General features: G+C 36.0%; 1 protein-coding gene across 1 annotated transcript in view; it reads right to left on the bottom strand.

Annotated features, from left to right (window-relative positions):
* LOC108542214 (vacuolar protein sorting-associated protein 13B-like) overlaps positions 1-20,879 on the bottom strand; it is a 441,791-nt gene that overhangs the window by 356,754 nt on the left and 64,158 nt on the right. Inside the window, exon 4 of the mRNA XM_017892173.1 lies at positions 7,994-8,114. Coding sequence (XP_017747662.1) covers positions 7,994-8,114 — 121 coding nt within the window. The remainder of the gene's footprint in view (positions 1-7,993; positions 8,115-20,879) is intronic.

Genomic DNA, 20,879 nt, shown 5'->3' with positions numbered 1-20,879 from the left:
CATTTGCTTGTGTATATGTTTGGTTATCTTCTCTGATAAACTGTGAAATCCTAGAGAAAAAAGATTATATCTTATTTATTTCTCTGATAGTCTTAAATGGCATGTATCAAAATGTTTTGATTACAAAGAGACACCATCTGCAATTGATTCATCCTGATGTGGTCACTGGGAAGCCAAGTTGCTCATAATCAGAAATTTCCATGGTTGATGACTTGGTTACAGTACATAAAAACATCTTAGTCAAGTTTTTGGTGTAAAATTTATTTGAGCATTATGTAGCATCAGATAGGAAATTTACGCTCAAATGGTTAAAGGGAAAATAAGTTCTTTAGAATGTTCTTTTATGAAATGCTGAAATTGTTTCAAAATAAAAAGTTTGTTAAAAGGCCAAGAATAAAAAATCTTTATTGTCAATGTTATATAGACAGGCCTAATAAAATATGAATTAAAAACATTTATCAGATTTAGTAACTAGATAATAATTGTGGGCAATTACTGTAGGAGCTAAAAAAAAAAACATGTGAGTTGGTGATACTATATTATTTAAGATGATCACAGAAGTTCTAGACAATGAAATAAAGGGAAAAAAGAGAAATTAGTGTATAAGTATTGCAAAGGAGGGAAAAAAGTCATTTCACAAAGATGACAGTACTTTTTATATAGAAGCTCCAAAAGAAGAGACTAAAAAATATTGAATACTGGTCAGCTAACAAAATACAAAATTAGCTTTCCTATACAAAAAAAGTAATAAAAGAAAATGGTAAAATGGAAATCCCAACTAGCAATAAAATGTATGAGATAGCATTTTCCACCTATAAAAGTTTAAGAGATGTTTTTTAATAATAAAAAATAGCATTGGACTAAAAATGTGATTGGAATAAAGTATTGTTACAAACTTTTCACCAAGTAATTTAGCCATTGTATGCCGAAAACCTTAAAAGTGCTTACAAATTTTGACTCTATAAATTGGAAAGGATTTTTCCTAAAGAAATAAGCAGAGGTGTATGCAAAGACTTACCTACATATGTTTGCTAAAGCATTTTACAAAACTAAAAATAACAAATAACCTAAATATCAAACAAAAAAAAAAGGACTGGTTGAATAAACTGTAGAAGAGTTATACAACAGGATTGTATGCCACTGACTGAAATAACAATGTAAAAAATATGAATGGCCTGGAAACACGTTTTTGGCGTAACATTAAATGAAAAATTTAGGTTACAAAAAATTGTGTGTGTGTGTGCATATGTGTGAATGTGTGTGTGTAAAGGAAGAAAAGACTCTCTAAAAGGTTGTACACCACAATGTTAACCGATTTCAGTTCTGGGTAAGATAAAGTAAGCACTCCACCCTGTCTTTCCCAGTGACTGCAGCCATAAAACCTGGAGAGAATGTATGGAGCAGCTACTTCAGAGCTCTGAAAAAGTAAATAGTAGGCATGATATGGGAAACAGAAACAAAAAACAGAGTGACCAAAGAAAAACAACAAATGAAATGGCAGGTGTAAATTCAAATACATCAATAATTATATTCTAATTTAATCACATTGTGGTCAGAGAGAATGATACATGATATTGATGCTTTGAAATTTCTCAAGACTTCCTTTTCAACCAAGTCTTTGTTAATATCTGTAGATACTCAATGTGTGCATCAAAAGAAATGTATACTGTCTTACGTGCCTAGTGCAGAGTTTACATGTGTCTACTAAAACAAAATTTTGATATCCAATGATCTAATTTAGAGATGTTTTTTTCCTGATTGATTTATGACCTTTCAAAGTCAGATCGTTAGGTACATACAAAGTCAATGTGTATTTTCTGGAGAACTATATCTTTTATTATAATTTAGTATCTTTATTACCTATTTCCATTAATGTCTTTTGTCTTTAATTTTCTTATTTTTGCCTCATTTTCATACAAAGATACAGATTTATTTTTGACTACTATTTGTCTCTTATATTATCTCCCATACTTTCATTTTTGATCTGTCTTGCCTCTGTTTTATGTGTGTGTTCAGAAACCATACACATCTGCACATGACAACTCCCTCCTTTTAGTGCCCAAAAGATATTACTTATGGTTCATTAGAGCTCATCTTCCTTTGGCTTTGTACTGTGCTTGATAGTTTAAAAGGCTCCTATCCTAAACAGTTAATTATTTGAGGGCAAAAATAGCCTTCAATGAGCTGTTCTAGCATATTATTCACATAGTGATACACATTTAGGGAAATAAGCAGCCTGTCTCCACTAAGCAATACTTTGAAATTCAGTCAAATTAAAATGAAATAAAGGCTCTCTAATGACCACATTTTCTGTAATAAAATATAAACATCAGCTATCTTGAAGGTTATTCACAAAATAATAGTTTGAAGCATAATCCATTTAAAAATGGATTGATACATTAATAAGAAAGAACACCTGTATGGCAGAGAAGCAGCTATCCATCAATAATTTGTGCTCCCACTTCAGGCATGTGGAATTGCTACTGAGATTTAACTTCTAAGTCACAAGTAATATCCCTGCAAATAGTTTTCCTCAGAGGAATACGCATCACTTCCAGCCTGGGGATATTAAGAAGCAGATAGGTCTTCTCCAGACTCTTTCTTCTTGAAAAGGCTGAAAGCAGCAGAATCCAAAGTCTGGCCTAAAAGATAGCAGAGTCTCAAGATAAAAGTAGCTCAGGCTTGGCGCAGTGGCTCACACCTGTAATCCCAGCACTTTGGGAGACCAAGGTAGGCGGATCACCTGAGGTCAGGAGTTCAAGACCAGCCTGGCCAACATGGCGAAACCCCATCTCTTCTAAAAATACAAAAATTAGCCAGGAGCAGTGACACACACTGGTAGTCCCAATTACTCATGAGGCTAAGGCAGGAGAATCACCTCAACCTGGGAGGCAGAGGTTGCAGTGAGCCAAGATCACACCACTGCACTCCAGCCTGGGTGACAGAGTGAGACTCCACCTCAAATAAATCAATGAATGAATGAATGAATGAATGAATGAATGAATGAATGAAGCTTGGATTCCTGGTAGAACACTGCTTTGAACCGGTACATAAAAAAATAAAACTTCTGTTGTGATAAGCCGCTAAAAATTAGAGGTTACTTTGTCTACCAGCTAACATTACCTTAACCTGTATAATTTGTCACTGTTGTTTTTTTTTAAAAAAAAAAGGCAAACAGGAAATGTTTGTGGTATCTCCTATAACAATTAACTATCAATTTTGACTCAGGTTCTTGAACAGTTGGAATATTCTTAAATTATTTAACGTATCTTCCAACTATTACTTAACTCTCTTCAATAGTATTTTCAGAAACCAAGCCCTAAAAGGCCAAGGTAGCAAGCATTTAAGCACATACACACAAACACAAACTATGTTCTCTATTTCATATTCAATATTTTCTACTGGAAATAGAAAAATCTAAGTAAATGACTATTAATTTAGTAATGTCTCTCCATGTACACCAAAATATCTGAATTTTCATTTTCTCATTCACAAAGTAGGCTAGATCAAAGGCTTACATGGGCCTATGGATAGACTTCAGCAAGTATGTGAAGTTATAAGCAAATTTTCAATGTGCATATGTGGCACTTTTTTTTTAACAGATTTCCAATGATCCATGACCTAGAAATGACTGACCACTATACCAGATAACTTGAGATAACTTCTTATTCCAAATTTCAGTGACCATAAATCTAATTATGCAAGCCTGAGGAAAATTCTGCATGATTTTGTATGGTTCAGACATGTAAATGACTATTACGAACCAGATGTCGCTGTAGATTAGGGGCCAGCAAAAGAAGGCCTGTGCCATCTGGTTTTATAAATAAAGTTTTATTGGAACACAGCCACATTCATAATTTTATTAATCATCTATAGCTAGTTTCATGCTACATGAGAAGAGACAGCTGTGACAGCACATATCACTTGCTAAGCCTAAAATATTTACTGACTGACCCTTTACAGAAAATGTTTGCTAACCTCTGTGCTAGATGATGACAATCAAAGATGACTAAGTCACAGTCAGGCAGAGTGCCTCACACTTGTAATCCCAGCACTTTGGGAGGTCGAGGTGGGCAGATCACCGGAGGTCAGGAGTTTGAGACCAGCCTGGCCAACATGGTGAAACCCCATCTCTAATAACAATACAAAAATTAGCTGGGAATGGTGGCAGACGCTTGGAATCCCAGCTACTCGGGAGGCTGAGGCAGGAAAATCTCTTGAACCTGGTGGGCGGAGGTTCCAGTGATCCAAGATCATGCCAGTACACTCTAGCCTGTGCGACAGAGTGAGACTTCATCTCGGGAAAAGAAAAAAAAAGCCTAAGTCATATCTTCTCACCCAGTGGGCAACACAGATTTTAGTTTAACTGTACCCTAAATATTTCTATTAAAGTGTGTGGTAGAGAAATTATCTCTACCATGAAAGAACTGTAATATGATTCCGAAGCAGGATATGGCTGCCAAAAATTAGTCCTCAAATAACCGTATGACTTAACCGTTAAATAACAAAATGATTTACCATTGTACACACACACACACACACAGACACACACACACACTGAGAAAAAGAAAGGAAAAGGAAAGAGATAATTATATGACAATACCAAGACAGCTGAAGCTATACAATGGAACATAAAATTTGTCTCTGAGCTTCCTCTAGCAGGCAAAAAAAGTAGGGATTTTTTTTTTAAACGAGTAACTACTTCGAAAAAAATAACAGTTAATTAAGAGATGATGAAAAAAACTAAATGACTTTAAACTTTTAAAAAATTAAAATAACTTAAATTTTCAAAATTAAAATGTCCTTTAAAGCCATTTTAGAGACATGTAGAAACAGCCCACCAACTGCAGCTTTTTATAAGGTACTTCAATAAAAGTGAAGGGTATATAATTCAGAGAGTACAGAACTGAGTAACCCAGGTATCCAGTTTAGAGTGGTCTCACTTTACACTGAAATAAAATGCAAGAAGGCACTGAAGAAGCATGCATGCATGCATGAATGAATGAATGAATGCAATACACTTAAACTCTCTAAGTAGAAACTGTCAGCATGTCTTACAGGAGGTACTAAGCCCACAATTTAAAACTTTACTGTTACTAATAAACAGTTATTAATGACAATATTAATAAGCTGTTATTAACAGTAAAGTTCTTGGCCTATATAACATTAACTGAAAGAAAATGTTTGCTTCAAATCAGTCAGATCCAAACTCTTTTAACCCTCGCCCAGTAAGAAATATTACATTGTAACCCAGCACAAGTACATACATTCATATACTTTCTTGAAATATTACTAAGTTTTAATATAAGCAAACATGCTATGTGTCTTTCTATTCAATGCCATATAGTTTTAAATGCTTGCCATGACCCACTAAAGTGTTTTAACAATAAACTAACTGGTCAGGATCCTTGGTTTGAAAAAGACTATTCTAGATGCCAAGAATAGAGATTGCCAAGCGGATGCTGGATGTTATATTCTTTTCCTAATAGAGAACCACCTATTCTTCAAAAGATTAAAACAACTGTCTATTGCCAACACGAAAACTTCTCAAAAATCATCTCTGGATTTATACAAATGCCCAAACTGCAAAACTGTAAACACAGATGCTGGGAGAAATAACCTCCCCAGAAAATTTCAAAAGCAGGAATTTATCTCTACCATGAAAGAACTGTAATTAATATAATTCCCAAGAAGGATAAGGTTGCCTGAAAAGACTCCTCAAATAACCATACGAGTTAACCTTTAAATAATGACATGATTTACTATTATCCAACTGGATTCTCAAATTATCCCTTTTTTTGTTACTTTTGCCAAAATTAAGTTTAGCTGCTCTGCCACCCAGTAACTGGCCAACAGCTTCAGTTACTTCTTAACTGTGATTTATGTCAGCATAAAAGAGACTATGAGGCCTCCTGTTAGGTAAAGGTAGAAAAGCACATGCTAATCTAAAAACTACCTCAAGTAGTTCAGGTAGAACACAATTCTGTTAAATGCTACTAAAAACAGGATGTTTTAGGACGGGCGTGGTGGGTCACATCTGTAATCCCAGCACTTTGGGAGGCCTAGGCGGGTGGATCACGTGAGGCCAGGAGTTCAAGAACAGCCTGGCCAACATGGTGAAACCCCGTCTCTACAAAAATTAGCCGGGCATGGTGGTGCAGCTACTTGGGAGGCTGACGCAGAAGAATTGCTTGAACCCGGGAGGCAGAGGTTGCAGAGAGCTGAGATCACACCACTGCACTCCAGCCTGGGCCACAGAGTGAGACTGGGTCTCAAAAAAAAAAAAAAAAAAAAAAGAATGTTTTATGTTATATTGATGATTTCATGTTTTGTGCCACAAAAATAGGCCAATTGTCCCAATTCTGAATAATAGTCTAAATTCTAATACAGACAATAAAGAATCATTAAAAGTCTGGGACCTATTTTGAGTACATGCAGGTTACCCCATAGAAGGTTACTATGAAATCAACAATTGACAACAGCTTTAATTTTTTTGTGTTTTCTTAGGAAAAACAAAATACAGAACAAGCCAACAATTAAACCAACAATTGATTATTCTTTGCCAGGACATTGAGAGAGAGAGACCCCAATGCTTCTATACACAAGCTGCTATAGAACTCTTCAGAAAATATGTAATCATAAATTTGGAGGGACAAAAGGATTGCCCATTTAAAAAGAACATTTACAGTTTAATTCATAATTTAATTTCTCAGGATTTTCGCAAGGAGTTATTAAGAAAAAGTTTTAAAAATTCTGGAACCATCACACAACTCTAAGCACAAATAGAAACATTTAGAAGTAAAACATCTTCTGACACCTTTTCCAGCTTATAACAATTAATCTATCCAGAAGCCAGATGGATAACAAAGGCCTGTTAAATAGAGTTCTGAAGAACACAAAGCATCAGTACTAATGTCACTATAGACTAGTTAACAGTGTTCAATTCAAATGTAACTTAGGACTTGTATTTGAAGGAAGGGGTCTATAAAATGATATACCTAATTCTAGCCTTTTACAAGTAAATGGTGCCAAAAGACTGCCAAAAAGTAATGAGAGTAGCAGAAAGCTTATAAAACTTCGGCACAGAAAACAACTATATATCAATGTCTAATATATCTCACAAAAATAGGAGTCACTAATAAATAAAATCAAAACAGAAGTGACTGATAAACAACTCCTAACTGTAAAAAGGCAGCAATGCATCTTGGCCACAGAGCTGACATGTGATGATCAGTTTTTTTCTTTAAATGTTTACGAAGAAACTGTTTCATGCAACCCACTACTATCCCACCTAAATAAAAACTTCAGGAAATAAAAGAGATGATATATAAGGTCTGTTTCAGTTACAAAATTCTGCAATTCCATTAGTGAATTTTAGCGCTTCCAGAAACTCAGAATAATCTAGTGTCTTTTCTCTGTTATCAAGACACAAGGGGAACAAAGAGACTGTTAGTCTTTTGCTTAAACTGTAAGAAAGAAACTCAAAGAACAACTTACTGCAAAAGAGGATCAAAATTTGAATGAAACCCATTTGTGAAGGCTCTGGACCCAATTTGTTCTGAAGTCACACGCAAGTACACATGCACATACAGCTTAAAAGTTTTATGATACTAAAAATATATATTCTACAAAGGACTAAAACAATGATCAATTTTTTTTTTTTTTTTTTTGAGACAGAGTCTCACTCTGTCACCCAGGCTGGAATGCAGTGGCACGATCTCGGCTCACTGCAACCCCTGCCTCCCGGGTTCAAGTGATTCTCCTGTCTCAGTCTCCGGAGTAGCTGAGATTACAGGTGCATGCCACCACGCCCGGCTAATTTTTGTATTTTTAGTAGAGACAGGGTTTCACCATGTTGGCCAGGCTGGTCTTGAACTCCTGACCTCAAGTGATCCACCCACCTTGGCCTCCCAAAGCACTGGGATTACAGGCATGAGCCACTATGCCCGGCCAAAAATTGAAATTTGATTTTATCGATCCCGTTAGAAGTTACCTGGTGGTAAGTCAGGATCTGTAGGAGCAGCCTGCTGAATTCTCCGAGGTTTGATTGATGATTTTGTGTTCTCAGTAGTACTACGGTTTGTTGAATTAGAACCACAGCTTTCATGGTCATCCTATTTTTATTTTAAAGAAAGAAAAAGAAAACCATCAATCATATTCAATAATTAAGAAAAAAAATTTTAATATATGCAGTTTATGGTAGCTACAGGAGAAAGATCAACATAATTTTATTTTTAGCTCTAAAAACTACATAACCAATTTTCATAATTTGCATTCTCAAACAGCATTTAAAAATATTAATAACTAGTAGTTTAAAACTATAAATTCTTCTTTCTTTAGCTGATATCAAAACAAACTACTTGACAGTCTCCAAAGAATTCTTATTTATGGCTCTAGCAAAAGAAAAAATTACTTAATGAAAGCTTTTATACAACATCCATCTCTATGTAAGTGCAAAATAAATAAAAAGGTTCTTAATTTTTCCCCTATTTGTTGTTCATATATTAAAACACTATTTTCAATCCAAGCTATCTTGGTCATCTTTAATGATTAATCTTAATCACCCTTATAATCCTCTCCATCCTACTAAACAATGTATACTAAATTATCATTCATGTTAGGTATAAGTTTTAACTGGGTTTCAATATGAGTAACAGAAACAAATAAATTATACGTATTTTTGAAATTTATCCCTTTATTTATAACTGCAAATGAGTACTTTTTTCCTGCCCTGATTCAACATTTATATAATGCTCTTACATGCCAATTGCTGGATTTACAAGGATAAATTAGATATATTTATCTTTGTATCCTGTCCTTAGGGACTTCAGAATCTATCAAACACATATATAACACATATATAACTAATATAACTAATTCTACAACAGCAATACTTTTGTTTGTTTTTAAGTAATAAGGAGCATAAAAAGAGTCATTCTGTTTGGAAGAACTAGAAAGATCAGGCCATTCAAAATTAAATGTAGAAATGTTTTAGGTTTAGATGGGGGCTAAATGAGGTGTGGAGGGAGGAACCATAAGCAAAAGCAAAACAGTATCAACATATGTAGCACATATAAAGAATGATGATTAGTCAAATAAGGCCAGAGTATACAGTATCTAAAATGGAAGAAGTTAAAGGCACAGATCTTTCAATAAAAATGGGGTAATGTTAACAACTATAGAGATATTCTCAGTCCTCATTCTAGTTGGCCTGTTTTAGGATTTGGTAATTAGGAGGAGGCTGCCACTAACCTATTAGAAAGGAGATTTAGCAGTTCCCACAGAGAGAGAGAATTGGGAGCAGTAAATGAGTAGCTCAGAGTGAATGAGAAATTACAGTGGGGTCAATAAAAATAAACTGCTCTTTCACGAAGATAGGCATTACAAAGAGAAAATAGGTGGAGTAGTAACATGAGGGAAAATCATCTGGCAACTAACTTCTTATTCCTTTTTTGAGGATAAAAGAATACATTTTTGCTTGAAGTAAAAATGCATATGTGGAGTGAGAGATCAAAGATACCAATTTTACAAAGGGTAGCTGAGAATGCACTGTGCACCATGAATTCATTAATCAATAATAACACTATTTTATAGTGATGAATAATCATCACTAGTTTGCCAAACTAACAGGGTACTAGAGGCAAATAAGAACGATAATAAGACCTCTTTAAGAAAATTTTTATTCACTATCACACTAAGAGAAACATACAATAAACGATGTTTTACAAAATAGCATGGCTTCAGATGGTAGTGACACATTAGAAAAAAGTTTGTTTGAAACTTCATACAAACAAAAAGATTTGCAACCATAAACAACAGTGAAAATTTTCTCACAAACTTATGTTCATTTTAAGTTAATGAAAAACAAACACCACAGGTTTCATTCCACAAAATAACTTTACTATTCAATCTTCATAAAGATACCTTCTGTCATTTGGGGGATGTTACGGTCTTAAATACTAAAAGACTACTACCGTGAATAAAGCCTTACTGTAATTACTTTTAGTTCAACTTAAATCCTTAAAAATGTCTACAGTCACACACTTCTGCACAACATTAACATTGAAAGCACATTATTAATTTTTGAAACATATGGTTGTCTCAAAAGCCCAGAAGTAAAACATGTTCATTAAAGAGATGTGAAAAAGTTCCAAGTGAACTGCCAAAACTAGCATAATTATGAAAATATTTAACACTGAAACCATCTGAAATCACATACTGTATATAGATTATGGTGATGTCATAATAAACATTCCAGCCAAAATGCACTAAAACTACTGCAGTCCAATAAATCTGGCATATGTGAGATGACAAACATTTTAAAGCAAAAGAAAGAACAAGTTATTTTTACTCTATTTTTAAAAAATTATTAGCAGCAAAATGGGATTAAATGAAAAGGATGAGTTTTCAAATTTTTGTAAAAAAAAAAAAAAAGTGAATAAAGCTTCCCTGCAAACTACATGTATTTATTATTCAAAAGAAAAACAAACTAAATAACCTTATTTGCCTAAACAAAATTTATTTTAAAAACCTGAAATTTTTGTGTGCTCAAAAAATGAGCATTAATCATGGTACTCACAGGAATATATACTATAAACCAAACATTACCAAACACGTAAACACTTCTTTCTTAATCATGGTTAGGAAACTTTGACAGTGTATACACTATAATTAGAAATTAATCCTTTCAATGATTTGAACTTGTTTTCATTTCAATTACATTTTAGTCGTATCAAATAAAAGTGAGTTTCCATTCAAATCATGCCCCAATCAAATTAAATAAAAATAAAGCCAAATAAGAATAATTATAATATTTACAATTAAGACTGAAATTACTTCCATTAGTTTTGAATTCATCATCTGCTTTTAACCAGTAGGCATCACTGTGGACTATTACACAGTTTTCATTCATTGAAAGCTTTAATTACTAATAAAAGAAACTCTGTTCTCAAAATACTAGCTAAAATATTTTAAGATAATTTTTAACACCAAACACATTACAGTTATATCTTATTTAGGTTGCAACTTTTTCCAAAATGTCTGGTAAGTATATTTCATGGCCAAAGAATGTTTTCTCTTGGGGACCACATAGCTATTTCTGAAAATACTGCCATTTGCTCCTCATGAAACAAGCAAGAATGTCATTTCCTTACAAAAGTTCCTAACAGAGGAAAAATGTGTGGCAAACACTGCATGTAAATAGACCATTACTTTCATACTGACAGATCATGAGTTCATGTTGCACACTTTTCTCCCTGTCCCTCATAGGGCTAGTCAACCAAAACTAGAAAACCATCAACTCCCAGATTCACAATAGTGTGAATAAAATTGAGAATAAAACTGAAAACAAGTAACTAAATCATTCAAGTCCTTGTCTAAAATTACAGAGCAAGAAGTTAAGATGCAGGAAAGAGCTGAAGAAGGAGAAAATGAACAGTGAAACTAAGAGGTGATGTACTTTATGCTCAACCCTGTGGCACCAAACTTCGCAAGCAGAAAAGAACCAAGACTCACCTGTCAACTCTGGTCACCAAAAGGGCTTAGAAATGAACTGCTACAAGGTTCTTAGGAACATTCACCTCTATCCTCTCCAGTAGCAAGTACAATGATAACTGCCAGATGCAATAAAGAATCTCTGAGAGTAACACTGCACACTTCAAAGTCAGAAAGCTAAATAAAGTCATTTACTCAAAGGTACACTTGGAGAGCACAAGAGAGAGCCAGGGAAAACACATTCACTAAGTTTCATGGTAAAAATAGAAATCTGACTCAACTCTACCTTAAGAGCAGTATTTAAAACCTTAACTTTAGTCATAAATATATATATATATACACACACACACACACATATATATATAGATATCAAGCATGCTTAAATAAAGAGGAATGTATAACACCAATCTCTTCACACATCAACTTTAGTCCACAAGGGAGGCTGCTTCCACCTTCTCTCCTATCAAGAGTAGAAATAAGGGGTTATGATAGGCTGGAAAAAGGAAAAAGAAATGACCCTCCCTTGTATTATTTTCACTTGATCATCTCAAAAGGAATATATAACTAACCTGAATGACTAAAAGCTGAACATTCATTGGGCCCATTTTAATAATAAAGGAGATCACTGTACTCACTGTGAACACTTCTGTGTGCTTTCCTAATCTCTTCTCTTCTAATCTCTGAGACCCATGCTACGTAGTAAAAGGACCAGAGCCATTTTCCCATATGACTCAACCATTAGCCATCTCTCCTCTGCCTTCTTTTCACCCACATAGCCCCCGACCCATGATATTGCTCCAGCCACAGAACGATCAAACTATTAAGCTATGCCAGAACATCTATCAGAGAAATAGCAAAACATGTTAGGAAAAATTTGTTCTTTATTGCTACCTATGACATTCCTTTCCTTCATATTGGTGGGTGTGTATCAGATTGCCACCTCCCTCTCCCATTTTTAAACAACAGAATTGAAACTGAGATCCACTCGAAGATTTAGAAGGTGAAATAGGCAGAAATTCAGGGAGGGAAAAAAAAAGTAAATACAGAACTACCCTAGTCTAAACCACATTCCACCATCTAATTTTTACCAGAATTCACTGGGGGGAATTGGGTTATTGAACAGATCCATTTAACTGCACTTTGTTTTCTTGTATACAACTCCCCTCAGCAACAGATGTCCGAGCAAAGTAAAGTATGTGTTAGGCACCTCAGGAAAAAAAAAAAAAGTAGTAAAATAGAAGATATCTTTATCTAAGTATTTTATCTATTTACTCAAATAACAAAACCTACGTATACATTAAAAAGTTAGTAATTTAAGAGTTAATCAGGCCAGGCATGGTGGTTCATGCCTATAATCCCAGCACTTTGGGAGGCCGGTGGATTGCCTGAGGTCAGGAGTTCGAGACCAGTGTGGCCAACATGGTGTAACCCTGTCTCTACTAAAACTTCAAAAAAATTAGCCGGGCGTGGTACTGTGCACCTGTAATTCCAGCTACTCAGGAGGCTGAGACAGGGGAATCGCTCGAACCAGGGAGGTGGAGGTTACAGTGAGCCAAGATCGTGCCACTGTACTCCTGCCTGGGTGACAGAGACTCCATCTCAAAACAAAAAAAAAAAAGGAGTTAATCAGTGATTATATACATCACAAAGAAAAAAGAAATAGCAGTTCCCTTTACTGAGCACATGTGTGTGTGTGTGTGTGTGTGTGTGTATATATATATATATATATATATATATATATATACGTATATAATATGTAATATCCATGCAGCAAGTATGTTCAAGGGATAAGAAAGTAGGCTTCTCTAGAAATGGAGCATAGCATGAAACTAAAAATGAAATTGTTAGCTCCCCAAAACTATCTGAATGGGATCACTCTTAACGCTGCATGGGCATTCCAAACTTACCTTACGGAAAACCTACTTCAGGCGCATATGATTGGGGAAGTGGGAGGTGTGAGAGCATTGCCTCGGGAAATCTTTTTAATACCGCGCCTCTCTTGAGAATTCAGGCAGAACTGATCTCTTGTGATTACATAAAACAGAGAAGCTAAGACGTTTTGTACAATAAGACACCACTATTCCACCCAGAAACGCAGTATTGCCGAATCACATGACAGTCACAGGCCTGAAAGAATTTGAGAAGTATAACCCCTACTATTTACATATGTTGAAATGGCCCTACCAAAGCTGTCTCTTGGTGGGAAAAAATCGGTAGGGGTATATGTGTAAGAATCCGCGCGCGCTTGCAGCGCTGGCGCGAGCGAGGAGAGAGACACCTTTTATGATATAAAATAAATAAAGTTTTCGTACTCTGAAAGACTGCTGACTGGAAATCAGCGTTGCATAATATGGATTGTGTTCTCCGATATCCTTACGACAAACATTCCCTTCTGGGATCCAGGTCTTTAGAAGTAAATTCTTCAACCAATTGCAAATCTTGATCCACCTGATTACTTGGATGCCTCCTCCTCAAGTGGGCGGCGCGCGAGCCAAACCAATGTACATCCGAAGGATTGATGTCTTATGCGGGCGAAAGAGACAAAACCAAGGTGTCAGCCTGACCACCCTTGGGCACCCGTCACAGGACCCCTGACGGTTGTCCTTAACCTCGAAAATAAACTGCTAAAATGAGATTGCCGATACTTTTTGGTTGACAAACAGAAAGAAGGCAGAGATGGATGAAAAAGAGGACAACAAGAAAAATTTGTAACACTTTCAATTATGTCACATACTGCTAAAACATTATGCTCATATCTCTCTTTAATCCTCCTAATCGACTCTAGATGCAAGAATTCCTCATTTATAGATGAAGAACTAAGCATAAAGAGATTACATGCTTCAAAATCACACAGCTATTAAATGCCTAAGCTAACACTATGCCCTACTGCTCCCTATGAGAAAGGTAACTGATGAAGTACATGACCTGTATAACAACCATCCTCACTAACCTATCCAACCTAATCTTTCTTATCCTGAGAAAGGAAAAATCAGGTGAAATTGAGTCAGCGGGAAAAAACATCACAAAGAACAAGAGATTTGAAAAAAAGTGTGCCCTGCAGGAATGAAAAAAGGAAAGGTTGAACAGAAATGGTTAACATGCCTTACTGAAATAATGGATGGCCAATTAGGTGTAAATAGAGAGCAGTGGTGAAATATCAGAGCGTTAAAAAGAAAGCTAGGGCAAATGGCAGAGGGCCTATTCGTCCAGAAATGTAACTTTATTCTGTATATTACAAGCCAATGAAACTTATGAATGAGGACATAATAAGATGAGCATTTCATTAGGAAGAAGACTCTTCTGCAGTATTTAGCCAAGAGGCAAAACAGGAAAACATCAGCATGATTATTATAAAATTAAATTAAATAATGAGGGGAAGTAGCACTGAGAAAAAAAATTTTAAGAGCACCTTAAACTGAACAAGTCTAAAAAACTCATAATCTCGCAACTGATTCAGCCCTTTTTCCCTTCTCCGCATGGTTCCCCCAAATCCTGTGTCAGCTTTATTCGCTCTAATTCACTTATATGACACTTATTATCTTCGTAGTCTCCTAAAGGAAGAAGTAATATAGTCTAACTTATGTCTGCTTCATAACATTGCAAATTGATGCTAACGATTGGTTGTAAATTCGCAGGACAGAAAAACGAGATGCGAGTCCCGGATAGAGATGAACACTACTCTCTAAGCTCTACACAACTACCCGGAAATTACCCAACTATGTTTTTTAAGATCTGCATATTTAAGGTACAAATGGTAACATTCATTTTCTTTTTTTTTTTCTGAGACAGGTCTCACTTCTATCCTCAGTCTCGGCCCAGCTAACAGTGGCCACAATCTCAGTCACATGACACCTCAAAGCGTTCCGGCTCCACGGGTTCAGATAAGCAATTCTCCTGCCTCAACCTCCCAAGTGCTGGGATGGAACAGGTGCGCACCACCACGCCCAGCTAATTTTTGTATTCTTAAGTAGAGGCAGGGTATTCACCATATTGGCCGGCTGGTCTCGAACTTCCTGACTCTAAGATATCTGCGTGCCTCGGGACCTCCCAAAGAAGTGCTGGGATTACAGAATGAGCCTCACGAGGTGCGCGGCCTAGACATATCAATTTTCAGGTGATTGATAGGTACGTAATTTCTAGTAAACGTATGACATACAATTATATACGTATGTACAGGAAAGAGTCTGAACGTATTACTAGAAGGATGAAATTGGAGATCTTGTGCGTTATAAAGACTTAGGACTCATTTAAAAGCAAGGTGATGTAGGCAAGTGGATAGTTGAAGTGTAGGGCTTTGATAGCATTTTCCGGTGGAATCGCAGACTAACTCAGGAGGCTGAGGGTGAGAGAACTGCATCTCGTAACCCAAGAGTTGGCAGCAGCCTTGGGGCTACATAATCAGATCCATCTCTAAAAAAAAAAACAAAAAAAAAAAAGGCATATTGTGAAGCTTTTAGATTTCCAATAAAAGAAAAAAGGATTTATACTTCTAATAAAGGCTGACTAGATAAAACATTGAGGATGGGGGAGGACAAGAAATACTAGCAATAACGTAAAAAAGAGAAAAATTTTAACCAGGCTCAAAGCATTAGCCAGATTGAGTAAGACACGTCACCATGCAAAAGATGCAAAACCTGGCAGATAAGGAATAAAGAGAACTCAAAATGGTCACGTAAGACGGGAGACTGTTACTAAGCTCGACACTTAAAACCAGTAATAGAGTGAAGCCCCAATTGTGAAGGAGGCCGAAAAAACTTACTGCCAACCACTGATTAGAATTAACATACTGAAGAATGCATCAGAACCTCTCAACAGCAAAATTAAGCAGAAGAAAGAATTAGTGAGACTGAAAACAGGCTATGTGAAAATACACACAGGAGACAAAAGAAAAAAGAATAATAAAGACTGAAACACACCTACAAGATCTAGAAATAATACTCAATGACATAATAGTTTGAACAATAAATACAGAATGCAGAAGGAGAAAATTAAGAAATAAAATGTGAGAAAAGAAGGTAATGTAGACAGTCAGTGAAGAGGAAACCTATAGATAATATATGTCTTTGAAGGGGAGTATCAGAAAAACAAAAAAATTAACTTTTACTACTTATTTTATTTACTTCTGTACCATCTGAATTATTTTGCAACAAGCATTACTTTCATGGCAGCCATAAGAAGTCAAATACTTAATCTCATGCACTTGTAGTTTCAGTAAGTATGAAATTAAGACTGTTCTAGAAAACTCAGGATATAATTCCCAAACTGTACTATAATACAAAGAAAGAATTAAAGTTTTCACAGAAAAATTTCATGCATCCATTCCAAAACACTTCAAAATATTTGACTGGATAGAAAATTCCTTAGTACCTTAAGATGTTAATAACCTACTAAGAGGATATAACAAATCACGTATTTTAAGATAATCAAAGAACTAAAAAAAATTCACGGGGCCAGGTGCTTTGGCTGACGTCTGTAATCCCAGCACTTTGGGAGGCTGAGGCAGGAGGACTACTTGAGCCCAGAACTTCAAGACAAGCCTAGGGAACACAACGAGACCCAGTCTCTACCAAAAAATTAAAAATTAAAAAATTAGCTGGGCATGGTGGTGCATGCCTACAGTCCTAGCTACTTGGGAAGCTGTGGCGGGGGGATCGCTTGAGCCCAGCAGTTTGAGGCTGCAGAGCTCTGTGACTATGCCACCATACCCCTGCCTGTGTGGACAGAGCAAGACCTTGCCTAAATTTTTTTTTTTTAAACTTTTTTAATTAAAAAAAATTTTTTTAATTTAATTAAAACAATTAGAAATTCATAGAAAAGGGAACAAGAGAATTTTTTTCAAATGTATTTAGAATCTTTTTAAAAGTAAACTACATGGGCTCTCAAGTTTTCTGCCAATACTCTTCCAATTTCCTTCTCAAGTTCAACACACCGAATATAACAACCTCTCTTAGGCCATTCTGAATATAATTTCCAAGAACCATAACCCTGAATAGTAACGATAATTTACTCAGTAATAGTAGATCATTCTGTCATTCTCAGATCAACCTACTGTGAAGTCTAGACATGTGTAAATACCTGTGTATACAGATGCATACATAACAAATTATTAGAAAATGTATATATACACACGCATACTCTAATAATTTATTAGATACCTACATACTCTAATAATTGACAAATGTCATTATTAACTTGTACTTGTGTCTCAAAATCACAAAATGACTCCTTTTCTTTTGAGAGATGCTCTCATTCTGTCACCCAGGCTGGCAGTGGTGTGATCACAGCTCACGGCAGTATCAACCTTCCGCGCTCAATCCATCTGCCTGCCTCAGCCTTCAGAGTAGCTGGGACTAAAGGCGTGTGCCACCAAGCCCAGCTAATTTTTGTATTGTTTTGTAGAGATGGGGTTTGACCATGTTGCCCCAGCTGGTCTCTAACTCCTGGGCTCAGGCAATCCACCCACCTCAGGCTCCCAATGTACAGGGATTACAGGAGTGAGCCACCATACCCAGCCTGACTCCATTTATTTAAGGGGTCAAATTATGTAGGTATTATGTTATCAAAATATCTGCTAATTTAACACTGAATAATACTTCATCTTTCTTGTGTGTTTCTACATAAAGCCAAAGTAAATATACACAATAACTATCTTGTCTACACTGAAAATGTCAACTCCTTGACATCAGTAACTGCAAGCTTTCTAAATTTTAGCAATTACCAACATGCAAATTCCTATAACAATCTAGAAAAATATATATATAATTTTNTATATATATGTATATACCATGCAGCAAGTATTTCAAGGATAAGAAAAGTAGGGCTTCTCTTAAGAAAAGTGGAGCATAGGCATAAACTAAAATAAAATTGTTAGCCCCCAAAACTATCTGAATGGACCCCTCCTCTTAAGCCATGGGCATTCCAAACTTAACCTCGAAAACTACTTCAGGCTATGATGGGAGTGGGAGGTTAGACATGCCTCATCATACCCGCCTCTCTTTGAAATTCAGGCACAACTGACCTGTATTAACATTAAAACAGAAATCTTAAGACTTTTTGTAGCAATAAGACACCAAATTCCACCCTGACTCCAGTATTGCATCACATGACAGATCACAGGCCCTGAAAGAAATGAAAGTATAACCCTTATACATATTTTGAAATGGCCCTACAAAGCTGTCTCTTGTGGGGAAAAATCTATATTCTGTAAAGAATCCCTTTCCCTTTCCAGGCTTTTCTCTGATCCAGGAGAGAATTAACTAAGACTCTGACACCTTTTTACAATCTGTTCTTTCTGAAGCCTGCTACCTGGAAACTTCACGTGCATAATAAGAACTTTGTTCTCCATAATTCCTTATCTTAACTCAGACATTCCCTTCTGTGGATTCCAGGTCTTTAGATAAATTCTTTCAACCAATTGCAAATCTTTGATTCCACCTATTACTTGGAAGCCCCTTCCTCCTCAAGTTGTCCTGCTTTTCCAGACCAAACCAATGTACATCCGATATATATTGATTGATGTCTTATGCCTCCATAAAATGCACAAAACCAAGGTGTAGCCTGACCACCTTGGGCACCCGTCATCAGGACCTCCTGAGGTTTGTCCTTAACCTCGGCAAAATAAACTTCTAAATTGAGACTTGTCTCAGATACTTTTTGGTTTACAAACAGAAAGAAGGCAGAGATGGATGAAAAAGAGACAAACAGAAAAAATTTTGTAACACTTTCAATATGTCACATACTGCTAAAGACATTATGTTCATATCTCTCTTAATCCTCCTAATCGACTCTATGAATGCAAGAATATCCTCATTTTATAGATGAAGAAACTAAGGCATAAAGAGATTACATGCTTCAAAATCACACAGCTATTAAATGCCTAATCCTAACCACTTTGCCCTACTGCCTCCCTATGAGGAAAAGGTAACTGAGAAGTACAATACTGTATTAACAACCCATCCTTTCCTAACCTATCCAACCTAATCTTTCCTTATCCTGAGAAAGGAAAAATCAGGGTGAAATTGAGTAGTCGGGAAAACATCACAAAGAACAAGAGATTTGAAAAAATTGTGCCCTGCAGGAATGAAAAAGGAAAGGTTGAACAAGAAAGGTAACATGCCTTACTGAAATAATGGATGGCCCAATTTAGGTTAAATAGAGAGCAGTGAAATATCAAGCTGTAAAAAGAAACTAGGGCAAATGGCAGAGGGCCTATTCGTCCAAGAAATTTAAACTTTATTCTGTATATTAAACAAGCCAATGAAACTTATGAATGAGAGAATAATAAGATGAAGCATTTCATTTAGGAAGAAGACTCTTCTGAGTATTTAGCCAAGAGCAAAAGCAGAAACATCAGCAATAGATTATTATAAAAGTTTAGAAATTAAATAATGAGGGAAGTAGCACTGAGAAAAAAAATTTTATGAGAGCACCTTAAACTGAACAAGTCTAAAACTCATAACTCTGCAACTGATTCAGCCCCTTTTTCCCCTTCTCCCATTGTTTCCCCCCAAATCCTGCCCTTTATTCCCTAATTCACTTAATGACACTATTATCTTCTCAGTCTCCTAAGAAAGAAGAATATAGTCTAACTTTTATGTCTGCTCTAACATTGCAAATTGATGCTAACGAGGTTTGTAAATTTCAGGACAGAAAAACAGATGCTTGACCACGAGTCATATAGGATGACACTACTCTCTAAGCTCTACACTACCCAGGAAATTACCAACTGATTTTTTTTTAAGATCTGATATTTAAGGTAAAATGGTAAATTCAATTTTTTTTTTTTTTTTTTTTCCTGAGACAGGGTCTCACTCTATCACTCAGTCTGGAGTACAGTGGCACAATCTCAGGTCACTGCAACCTCCACGTCCCGGGTTCAAGCAATTCTCCTGCCTCAACCTCCCAAGTAGCTGGGATTACAGGTGCGCACCACCACGCCCAGCTAATTTTTGTATTCTTAGTAGAGGCAGGGTTTCACCATATTGGCCGGGCTGGTCTCGAACTCCTGACCTTAAGTAATCTGCCTGCCTCGGCCTCCCAAAGTGCTGGGATTACAGACATGAGCCACCGTGCCCGGCCTAGTACATTCAATTTTTGATAGGTAGTATTTCTAGTAAACGTATGACATACAATTATATACGTGTACAGGAAAGCTGAACGTGTACTAGAAGAGATTGAAATGGAGATCAGTTATATAAAGACTTAGGACTCATTTAAAATACAAGTGATGTACAAGTGATATTTGAAGTAGGGCTTTGTAGCATGTTCCTGTAATCCCAGCTACTCAGGAGGCTGAGGGTGGAGAACTGCTTGAACCCAAGAGTTGGCAGCCAGCCTGGGCTACATAATCAGATCCCATCTCTTAAAAAAAAAAAAAAAAAAAAAAA

The sequence above is a fragment of the Rhinopithecus bieti genome, unplaced genomic scaffold, assembly GCF_001698545.2.
Source record: "Rhinopithecus bieti isolate Rb0 unplaced genomic scaffold, ASM169854v2 scaffold_73, whole genome shotgun sequence".
NCBI lineage: Eukaryota > Metazoa > Chordata > Mammalia > Primates > Cercopithecidae > Rhinopithecus > Rhinopithecus bieti.
The sequence above is the reverse complement of the archived record's forward strand: the minus strand, read 5'-3'. Positions and strand labels throughout refer to the sequence as shown.